The 11,743-nt window shown below is 45.0% G+C and overlaps 1 protein-coding gene across 5 annotated transcripts; it reads left to right on the top strand.

Moving 5' to 3' along the window:
* The first annotated feature begins 5,620 nt into the window (after positions 1–5,620).
* LOC115140439 (uncharacterized) lies at positions 5,621–11,682 on the top strand. 5 transcript variants are annotated; one of them, XR_010458832.1, is made up of 3 exons: positions 5,870–6,064; positions 6,432–9,191; positions 9,848–11,682. XR_010458832.1 is itself a non-coding variant. In XM_029678779.2 (2 exons), exon 2 carries the CDS (start codon positions 6,441–6,443, stop codon positions 7,419–7,421), a length of 981 nt encoding a protein of 326 aa, XP_029534639.1. In that variant the 5' UTR covers positions 5,621–5,789; positions 6,432–6,440; the 3' UTR covers positions 7,422–11,682. The 5 variants fall into 5 exon arrangements, 2 of the variants coding, with proteins under 2 accessions (XP_029534639.1, XP_029534632.1); XR_010458833.1 differs by having other exon boundaries at positions 10,259–11,682; XM_029678779.2 differs by lacking the exon at positions 5,870–6,064 and adding an exon at positions 5,621–5,789 and having other exon boundaries at positions 6,432–11,682.
* Positions 11,683–11,743: the final 61 nt, after the last annotated feature.

The following is an 11,743-nucleotide window of genomic DNA, read 5'->3' on the forward strand; positions in this document are numbered from 1 at the left end:
TTTTCCTGTTCACAACTGATTTCAACTCATCAATTACATGTTTGAGAATGTTTACAACTACAGATGATTTTTTCATGTTCACGGTTACGCACTTGCAAATTGTGTTTACAACTACAAATCTTGTAAAATGATGCCTTTGTTGAATGAATAGAGGATGCTTTATGTATGAGCCGGACCACGAGTGATACGAGTGTGTTACCGGGATTGTACACCAATCCTAGAAGATAGTAGCCTCTAGATCTGCACTATTAGCTGCCTGATCAATGGAAAATAACCACCACCACTTTACTTGTTTATTTTTATTTCACAATGAAATGGGGTTAATAACTTTTATGTTTAATTCCTTTGATATGTACACGCAGAACATAACATGGAACCGCGTGCGCTATCGTGCATACATTTATTTTGTCCCCCTACACCAAATGCGATCACGACACGCAGGTTAAAATATCAAAAACAAACTCTGAACCAATGACATTAATTTGGGGACAGGTCGGAAAGCATTAAACATGTATGGCAATTCAGCTAGTTAGCTTGCACTTGCTAGCTAACGTTAATTTGTTCTATTTAGCTAGCTTGCTGTTGCTAGCTAATTTGTCCTGGGATATAAACATTGAGTTGTTATTTTACCTGAAATGCACAAGGACCTCTACTCCGACAATTAATCCACACATAAAACGGCCAACCGAATCGTTTCTAGTCATCTCTCCTCCTTCCAGGCTTTTTCATCGTTTAATATATATGGTGATCGCATCTAAACTTTCATTGTATTACTACGACTACTGCAAAACAGTTCTGTCTTTCAATCACCCATGTGGGTATAACCAATGAGGAGATGGGAGAGGCAGGACTTGCAGCGGGATCTGCGGCAGAAATAGGAATGAGGTCTACTTTAGCCCTTGGCGTCGCAGACGCTCGTTTGCGCGTGCGAGCAGTGGGTGTTTGAATGTTAAATGACGAGACAGAGGCATTGATGCGAGTAACCAGTCTTGTTCAGTACATGACAACACATCCGGGTATCTCAAGCACCCCGGTAAAACACAAGAGTTGCAGTAATGAACATTTACCAAAAGATGGCATCACTGTGCCATCTTACACCCATAACATATTCCATTTAAGGACAGGAGGTGTCAATTCCCTAACAAAACAAACCTAGTAACAATTTCCAACATGAACAGTTCAGTATTTATTTTTTTATATATTTTTTCAGGTAACAACAACACATTTTGATATTCACTTCACTTTTATCTCTGTCAACAATCCCTGATGGGAAACCTACAGATTAAGTATTTTTGGTGGCTGGGACAGACGCCCGCAGCGTGAAAAGACAGGGGGCTTGTCTGCGAGGACTGCGGGTTCCCGCACAGGCGTCTCACCTGAATGTCTAAGGGGAGAATTGATGGGCGACCTGTGATCCCCTGGCTCTTCGCACAGTGCCTCAGGCCCCATGTGACTTGCTGGGGTTCTGTCTTTTGTCATGCGACCCCTTTGGCCATCAGGGTTCTGAGTAGGTGCTGGCTCAGCAATCCGAAGGTCAACCCTGTTACGACGGTACAGTGAGCCATTCACTTCGACCAAGTAGGAGCATGGTGCCACTTTCTGTACACAGGATCCGAGTCTCCAGAGGCCTGTCCGGTCCCCTGGTAGTGGCTTCATTCGCACCGTTTCACCCACCCTGAGCTCAGGTAAGTCTTTTGCTGATTTGTCGTAGATGAACTTGGAGACCTGTCTTCTGTGACGTAGCTTCACCAGCACGTCTGTCACCACACATGGCTCCAGGAGAGTGCTGGCTACTGGCAGAGCTGCTTTTAAGCGCCGTGCCATGACGCGCTGTGCCTGGCTGCTGCCCATGCCTTCTGCATTGCGCCACTGCAGGATTGCTCTCCAGGCATCTTTGCCCTCTCGCAGAGCCTTTTTGCAGAGGTTCTTTGCGATTTTTACTGCGGACTCCGCCTTCCCATTAGCTTTGGGTGTCGTGGTGATGAAGTGACGTGCTCGAATTCCCATCCTGCAGCAAATTTTCGGAACTCAACTCCGGAGAATTGGGGTCCATTGTCTGAAATTACCCTATCTGGCTGGCCATAGCGGGCAAACTGAGCCTTGCAGCGTTTGATCGTTGTCTCTGCTGAGAGGTCGGGGGGGAGGTCAATCTCCCAAAAGTCTGAGTAATGATCGACTACCAGCAGAAAGTCTTTGCCACTGTGCTGGAAGAGATCTAGACTTACTATCTGCCAGGGGCGCATCGGTAGCTCGTGGGACATCATCGTCTCTCTCTGTTGCTCAATGGCATATTCATTGCAGATTGTGCATTTACTGACATAGTCTTTGATTTCACTCTGCATTCCTGGCCAATACAGTGTGTCACGTGCTTGTCTGTAACAGGCCTCACCTCCTATGTGACTTGAGTGCACGCGTGCCAACATCTCAGGGCGCAGAGACCGGGGAATAACGACTCTCTGACTCTTGAATATTACTCCGTTTTGAACACTGAGCTCCTCTTTGACTGGCCAATATTCTCTGACGGCTAAAGCAGTTTCTTCCCTGCAGTCGGGCCAGCCCATCAGAATCACAGACCTCAATGCCTGGAGTTGCCCGTCCCTGTCTGTGTGCTGTCTGATTTGTATAAGGCGCTGGTCTGTAACATTCAGGTAGTCAGCCTGGTTGATTCAACATCCACTTGCTGTTTGTAAGCTGCACACTACGTGTTGTTCATGCATGGAGCGTGTATGAGTGCCTGATGCAGTAGCCCTGCTGAGCGTGTCACTCACATACATCTCTGGCCCTGGCTTATACACCACCTTGAGGTTGTAGTTTTGTAGGGCCAGTAGCATGCTCTGCAGTCGTTTTGGGGCATTCAGGAGAGGCTTGCTGAATATAGCGATAAGGGACTTGTGATCTGTCTCTGCGGTAATATTGTTGCGCCCGTACAGGTAGTGGTGGAAGCATTGGCATGCAAACACAATGCTGGGGCACTCCTTCTCTATCTGGGCATAGTTCTGCTCTGTTGGGGTGAGTGCCCTAGAGGCGAATGACACAGGCTGGCCCTCCTGCATGAGGCAACAGCCAAGTCCATACTGGCTTGAGTCACTCTGAATCGTGACAGGTTTTGACACATCGTAGTATCGCAGTACAGGTGTCTGGGTGACCAGTTGTTTTATTTCCCTCACCGCTGCGTCATGTTTTGGGAGCCAATGCCAGATGGTGTCCTTGTCCATGAGCCTCCTTAGTGTCTCGCACACTTCAGAGTGCCGCGGTAGGAACTTGGCCAGGTAGGTGACGAATCCGACGAAGCGCTGCACTCCCTTCATGTCAGATGGGTGGGGCATTTCCAAGACAGCCTTCACTTTTTCAGGATCCGCCTTCAATCCGGTGGAGGACAAGATGTGCCCATGAAAGCGGACCTCTGGCACTTTAAACTGAAGCTTTTTTATGCTTACCCTTAGCTTGACCTGTCTGCATCTGACCATCAGGGCCAGCAGCTTGGCGTCATGGTCACATTCTGCCTCCTCATCACTGTCCCCACAGCCCACTACGAGGATGTCATCTGCTATGGGTTCCACACCACTGAGTCCCATCAACAGCTCATGCTGTTTCCGCTGATACACCTATGGAGCCACCAAACGGAAGCTTCAACCACCTCTTCCTGTCCCAGGGTGTCCAAACGGTGGTCATGTAGCTGCTGGGCTCGTCGAGCTTGCACTGCAGGAAGGCATCTCTGGCATCCACGAGCGTGAAGACTCTGGCCTTTGGGAGCTTGTAAAGAACATCCTCCAAGCCCGGTTGAGGTGTTTAGGATCAATGCATATCCGTAGCTTGTCTGGTTTCTTGACGATAACCATATTACTTATCCAGTCCGTAGGCTCAGTGACGGATATGATGTGGCCATCTGCTTCGTATTTGTCAAGCTGAGCCTTCGTAGCTGCTTTCATGGCCACTGGTACATTGCGGGGTGCACACTGGACAGGCTGGATTGCTGCGTCCAACTCAAAGTGGACTTCCCCAGGAACTGACTCGACCGGTGCGTTGAAGACATCATGGTACTTGCTTAGGAGTGTCTCCTTGCTCAGGGGCCCAGCCTGGACTTTGTCTATAATGTTAAGATCAGCTGGGATGGTGAAGTTAATAAGTCCAAGGCGCTCGCATGTAGAACCTGACAGTAATGGCTGTTGACTAGCCTCAACTATTTCAAACTCAAGGGTGTATTTCTGGCCACGTAAAACACACTCTGTCACAAACAGGCCTAAAGAGGTCATGAACTGGCCTGAATACAGTTTCAGCTTGGTGCTACTCTGTGTGAGTTTGTCTCTGGGCGCGAGCCTCCTTTTGTCTTTAAGGCTCATAACGTTGCATGTGGCCCCTGAATCTAGCTGGCATGGCTGTGGTTTATTATTAAGTAGCAGAGTGACAAACCACTTTTGTCCTTTTGCCCTCACTGCCCCTATGCACTCGCTAGCATATACATCCTCTGTGCTGTCGTTCCCTTCATCTGTGTTTATTTCCATGGAGTGCACTTTACCCTCCTTTCTCTTGCTTTTCATGCAGGCCCTTGCGAAGTGATTAGCTGTACCACAGGATTTGCATATTTTTCCATAGGCTGGGCAGTGTTCTTTTCCTCGTCCATGAGAAATGCCACAATATCGGCATGTATTGGGGTTGTCTACAGCAGAGTTGGCTGTAGTATTAGCATTAGCTGTGACAAAGGGGAATTTCTTTACTGGCTGCCTGAATGTAGCATTGACATTGTCCGTATGTTGCCTTTCTAGCTCCATGGACCTTATCCGTATATCAGTAAGCTCTGCTGCACGGCATGTCTCCACTGCCAAGGCCAGCATCAGGTCACGTTCTCTCAGCAAACGTCTGTGGGTGCCCTCATCAGTTATGCCAAGCACAATCGTATCTCTGATTAGTTCATCTCTTAAAGCACCATAGTCACATGTAGCTGCCTTTTCCCTTAACCTAGTGACAAAGCTGTCAATGGACTCCCCGTCCTCCTGTTTGCAACGACTTAAAACATAACGCTCGTAGATGACGTTCTTTGCTGGCGTAAAGTAATGTTCAAGAGCATCAAGAATAGCTATAGCGTTACCTTGCTGAGCTGCTGTTAGGTTCAGGTTGTGTTTGTATACGTGTCGGCATTCAGTTCCCATTATAGTCCTCAAAGTGGCAGCCACTACCACATCTTCCTTTTCCAGAAGTCCCGTTGCTAGCGCATAGTCCTCCCATTCACCTCTAAACGTATCCCAGTTCGTGCTCCAATCCCCGCTGAGCTTCATAACGGCGGGAGGGGGAATGTTCGCTGCCATGTCTAACCGGTGCTAACAACACTGAAGCTAACTACCAAACTCACTCTAGCTAAGGCCAATTCCGGGTGAAATTTTACACAAATAAGCATTTGTTTGTAAACCAGAGCAGGTGACTCTAATTTGTGGAAAGCATGGTTAGTTATCTGACTCTGACACCATGTTTGAATGTTAAATGACGAGACAGAGGCATTGATGCGAGTAACCAGTCTTGTTCAGTACATGACAACACATCCGGGTATCTCAAGCACCCCGGTAAAACACAAGATTTGCAGTAATGAACATTTACCAACAGATGGCATCACTGTGCAATCTTACACCCATAACAGTGGGTGCAATAATTGAATAACATGGATTTCTAAATGTATTTTGCGACGCTCGCGCACGCGACGTATCCGGTCTGGTCAGCATGTAAAGCTTTAACGTTGAGTTTCACCAAAGATGATCTAGCCTTTTCTCTTCCACTCCCATGACGACAGTCAGTGACTGGTAAGGAAATAGTGGATGGACTGTTGTTGATTTATTTACACTTATGTAAACTCCAGTATCAGAATCCCAGATCGGTAACATTGTGGGAGGCAACCCGTATATCTGGACTAGAGAGACGAATGTGAACCCATCGTCGGCGGGTTCTTGAGGAACGCAAATTACATATAACACTGGCTAATACAGTACCAGTTTCTCCGATGTAAAATAAGAGGAGCCGTTGTCAATCCCAAGGTTGTTCGTGCGCCCATTTGCTCTTCAAGTTAGTTATTTATAACGTGAGTATTCTCATTCTGTGGAAAGTTACAAGTACAACCTCGTAATCAATAGAATGTCTCGTAATCATAAATACATGTGTTTAAACTACATTCCTGGAGTGAGAGCAGAGTCCTTTGACTTTAGGTAATTTAAACTAGTGTAGGGTGTTCTGTTGCAACATGGTGGAATATAGAAATGTATATCAAATTGTGAAACATCATTATTCGATAACAACACCGACCAAGAACGTGCTTGTATTTCCAATTAATTGATTTACTACTACTAAGTGCATTTAGCATATCTTGAGATTAATTACATCATACAAATAGTTGAATTGAAGTCAATTGAATTTAAACGCCTAATATTCAGTACAATTCATCCTCTCAGGGTAGGAGAATGAAGCGTATAAATGCCAGAGGGAAAGAGGAGACCTATTTTTGGGGAACACAAAAGACTCTAAACACACTGAGAGACATGGAAGGCCTCTCTTGTTACAAGAATGTTCAGAAAGACATCCCACAGCTCACTGATATTGAGTTTCACATATCCAGTGTGACCCATGTCACCACAAAGTCTGGTCTTGATGGAATCTTGGATTCAGGTGGATTTAAGGGTGGGGAGAAGAGTCTCCTGTGGTGGGGTCTAGCGATAGACCATGATGATATCAGAGCAGCAGAAGACCGTTACCTGGAGAAGATCTTCCCAGACAGAACACCTGAACAAAGACAGATGCAGCAACCCATCCTCCGCAAGTTCACCACCTCACCTGCCTTCAGGAAGGCATCACGTTATGGGAACTTCAGGTTCACTTTCAGTCTGTCTGATCTCCTGATGATGTACAGTCAGCAGATCTGTGGTGGAGAAGAGCCTGTCCTGAGAGTGTATGGAACTACTGTCTACAAACAAGAGATTATGTACACAATGCTTGTTCACAGTCCAGGTGTACAGGAATTGGAGAAGTACCCAGCTCTTAATAATGGTGGAGAAGAAGTTTTTACATACCAAGAGGGGACCATGGTCTGGCATGCACAAGCAGTGTCTGAAACCCATGAGTTTCAGCCGGTAATTCATAGGCCACAGGTGGTTGAAGTGGAACCTTTTGATTGTTTGTATGAATATGACAAGTGGTATGTTTGGGACCATGTGACCCTGGCGTTCCACCTGCCAGAAGGCCAGACCCTACAAGTTGATAGAGAAGAACTGATCGAAAACCTCACTGCTTGTGAGGCTGTTGATCCATTTCTTGGGGTAAGGTGTGTCTCCAACAGCTACAACTGTGCATGTAATTGTTGTCGTCTAAACCGCTCTGAAGCTGAATACATTGTGAAGCAGAAAAGAAGAGACAAGCAATCAGACAGCACCAACAGTAACTCATAGCTTTTGGAAGCTACAGGAAATATTGATGCATATTTATAACTCAATTATGAAACCAGAATAACCAAACCAACTATAACACATTCTTGTGTGGTTTCCTTTCTCATTTCGTGACAGAGAGCTGAATTCATTCAGAACATCATCATATGATGAGGATTAAATCATGTCACGTGAGGTGTTTATAATTGATGCTATTAAGTATGTATTACCACTAGACTGTGTTTTTCAATGATATTTTGTATTTTTTCATATTTGATGTAGTTATATATAGACATGAGGTTAGAGCCCATTTAATATATTATATTTTTCAATTAAATTTAAATATTTATGCCTATATGTCAAAGTAAATAATGACTGTCAATTGGGTGGAGCTCTTTTTCCCCACTCTCATTATTTATACCCCACATAAATGTTTATTGGTTAACACATACAGTATTTTGTATTCTTGCTTTTACTAAGATAAGATTTTACATTTGATAAGGAGTCATTGAAATCAGCTAGAAGAGTGCCCCTCTGTTATTGATCCATTGCCAGGGAGCATCTTATTACATCCACATTATCTGGTTTCACTGAACTTCTTGTGCAGGTCCACATGAGCATCTTTCCACCTTAATAAAAACATAAATGTAGCACCTTATTTTACAGTACTGTTTCCACTGTTTTTATCTGGGGATACTTTCTGGTACTTATTTCAAAGAATTCATACCCAATTTGTAAACATCTGCTACTTATTTCAATAGATCCAATGGCCAGCAGCATACCACCCTGCGTACCACTGCTGGCTTGCTTCTGAAGCTAAGCAGGGTTGGTCCTGGTCAGTCCCTGGATGGGAGACCAGATGCTGCTGGAAGTGGTGTTTGAGGGCTAGTAGGAGGCACTCTTTCCTCTGGTCTAAAAAATAATATATATATATATCCCAATGCCACAGGGCAGTGATTGGGGACACTGCCCTGTGTAGGGTGCTGTCTTTTGGATGGGACGTTAAATGGGTGTCCTGACTTTCTGAGGTCATTAATTAAAGATCCCATGGCACTTATCGTAAGAGTAGGGGTGTTAATCCTGGTGTCCTGTCTAAATTCCCAATCTGGCCCTCAAACCATCATGATCACCTAATAATCCCCAGTTTACAATTGGCTCATTCATCCCCCTCTACTCCCCTATAACTATTCCCCAGGTTGTTGCTGTAAATGTGAATGTGTTCTCAGTCAACTTACCTGGATAAAATGGAAACAAGGTCCATTTACCATTTTACTATGAAATGTCTCAGTAAGAACCTGATAATTACATATTGTAAAGTGCTATCTACAAAGAGACAACTCACCATGACAAACCAGTTAGGACCTTCAAAACACAGGCAAACAGCAACCACTAGCAGCTGTTCAGGCTACATATTAACCTGATAGTCATTCAGTTCTCAAGAAATGAAACTAGATTTCCTACGTAGGGTGTGGCTAAAGACTTCCGTTACAAAAAGGTTTTGTTTACACAGACAGCCTAATTCTGATATTTTTCACTTATTGGTCTTTTGACCAATCAGATCAGCTCTGAAAAAGATCTGATGTGAAAAGGTCCGACGTTATTGGTCAGAAGACCAAATAGTGGAAAAAAGATCAGAAACGGGCTGCCAGTCTAAACACAGCCTTAAGGATCAGAGTCAGTATGTATAGATACAAACATACGATTGGGACATTTCAGCTGCCATACAGTGGGGAGACATCAACTGAAGGCCGCCAATCTGAAACTCTACAATCAAGTAGCAAGTCTCCAAACAAAGTAAGTTATTGTAGGTTATGTTAAAGAAACAATGCATTTCATGAGACAACAATTTGAATTAATTACACATACTTACAGTACATCATTTCATGAAATAACCACATATAAAACACAGTGCTAAACACTGCTAGAATCTTGACTAGAACCAAAAAAAGGTATCATATTACTCCAGTGCTAGCCTCTACACTGGCTTCCTGTTAAGGCAAGGTTTGATTTCAAGGTTTTACTGCTAACCTACAAAGCATTAAATGGGCTTGCTCCTACCTATCTTTCTGATTTGGTCCTGCCGTACATACATTTACATTTAGACGCAGGCCTCCTAACTGTCCCTAGAATTTCTAAGCAAACAGCTGGAGGCAGGGATTTCACCTATATAGCTCCATTTTTATTGAATGGTCTGCCTACCTATGTGAGAGATGCAGACTCGGTCTTGACCTTTAAGTCTTTATTGAAGACTCATCTCTTCAGTAGATCCTATGATTGAGTGTAGTCTGGCCCAGGAGTGTGAAGGTGAACGGAAAGGTACTGGAGCAACGAACCCGCCCTTGCTGTCTTTGCCTGTCCGATTCCCCTCTTTCCACTGGGATTCTCTGCCTCTAACCCTATTACAGGGGCTGAGTCACTGGCTTACTTAAGCTCTTCCATGCCGTCCCTAGGAGCGGTGCATCACTTGAGTGGGTTGAGTCACTGATGTGGTCTTCCTGTCCGGGTTGGCGCCCCTCCTTGGGTTGTGCCGTGGGGGAGATCTTTGTGGGCTATACTCAGCCTTGTCTCAGGATGGTAAGTTGGTGGTTGAAGATATCCCTCTAGTGGTTTGGGGGCTGTGCTTTGGCAAAGTGGGTGGGGTTATATCCTGCCTGTTTGGCCCTGTCCGGGGGTATCGTCGGACCTGGCCACAGTGTCTCCCAACCCCTCTTGTCTCAGCCTCCAGTATTTATGCGGCAGTAGTTTATGTGTTGGGGGGCTAGGGTCAGTCTGTTATATCTGGAGTATTTATCTTGTCTTATCCGGTGTCCTGTGTGAATTTAAGTATGCTCTCTCTAATTCTCTCTTTCTTTCTCTCGGAGGACCTGAGCCCTAGGACCATGCCTCGGGACTACCTAGTCTGATGACCCCTTTCTGTCCCCAGTCCACCTGGTCGTGCTGCTGCTCCAGTTTCAGCTGTTCTCCTTGCGGCTATGGAACATTGACCTGTTCACCGAATGTGCTACCTGTCCCAGACCTGCTGTTTTGGACACTCTCTCTACCGCACCTGCTGTCTCTAACTCTGAATGATCGGCTATGAAAAGCCAACTGACATTTACTCCTGAGGTGCTGACCTCGATCCAACTCAAGAGACATGGATTGTGTATGTGTGCCATTCAGAGAGTGAATGGGCAAGGCAAAAAATGGGCAAGTTCCTTCAAACGGGGTATGGTATTAGGTGCCATGGGCACCGGTTTGTGTCAAGAACTGCAACGCTGCTGTTTTTTTCACTCAACAGTTTCACGTGTATCAAGAATGGTCCACCACCCGAACAAAGGGCATCCAGCCAACTTGACACAACTGTGGGAAGCATTGGAGTGAACATGGACCAGCATCCCTGTGAAATGCTTGACACCTTGTGGAGTCCATGCTCCAATGAATTGAGACTGTTCTGAGGGCAAAAGGGGGCACAACTCAATATTAGGAAGGTGTTCTTAATGTTTTGTACACTCAGTATCCATTGTTTCCATGAACAGCTATTTCTACATTGAATTTTTTTTTTTTTTTACATATGACATATATTTTCTCATATTTAGGTACAGCATTTTTCATACAAAGAAGCACATTACTTCTCATATTCTCATAGTGCTTAGTGCTCACAAGGGCTTTATTGTAATACCCACTAGAGGGCAGCACAGACTCACAAATCCATTTGATACATGAAAAATATTACCAAAATGAGCTGCACTGGACTTTCTCATTTCAATTTTTACAGCTCAGTATTTACTATTATTCTCACACAGTAAAGTCATAACCTCTTGGTTAACACAGTCCCCTAATCTACTGCGTTTATGCAGTTCACAGAGCAATAAGACACCTTTCTAAACAGACAGAAGGGATTGATGGCACTCCGCTAATGCTTCAGACATGCACTCAGCAGCAACCCACCACATCCACAACCTCCTACTACCCTCCATCTGGTCATATCCATCTTCAGACCCCTCACCCCCTCTCCCCAGGTACATTACTATTCTCTCAGAGATCCTCTGCACCGCTCTCCCCTGGCAGATTCATAGCACTTTCTCTCAGCATGTTTGTAATGTGATCGTTGTGAGAGGAATGATTTGGTCGGATCAGGAGGGAACAGTATATACACCATCTATTGTCTCATGTTAACCATATTTCCCTGTGTCATGTGGCGTGAAGGTGGCATGTTGTACGATATTACCCCAGTTCCTTCACTGATTCCTGAAGCACTGATTGATGAGCTGGTAATATGGTGGAATAAAGTTATTATTCTCTCCCACTCTGATATAGCGTGCACACATGCACACACAAACACAGAGACACATGCAGAACAGAGCAGA

Source organism: Oncorhynchus nerka, linkage group LG2 (assembly GCF_034236695.1).
Source record: "Oncorhynchus nerka isolate Pitt River linkage group LG2, Oner_Uvic_2.0, whole genome shotgun sequence".
Taxonomy (NCBI): Eukaryota; Metazoa; Chordata; class Actinopteri; order Salmoniformes; family Salmonidae; genus Oncorhynchus; species Oncorhynchus nerka.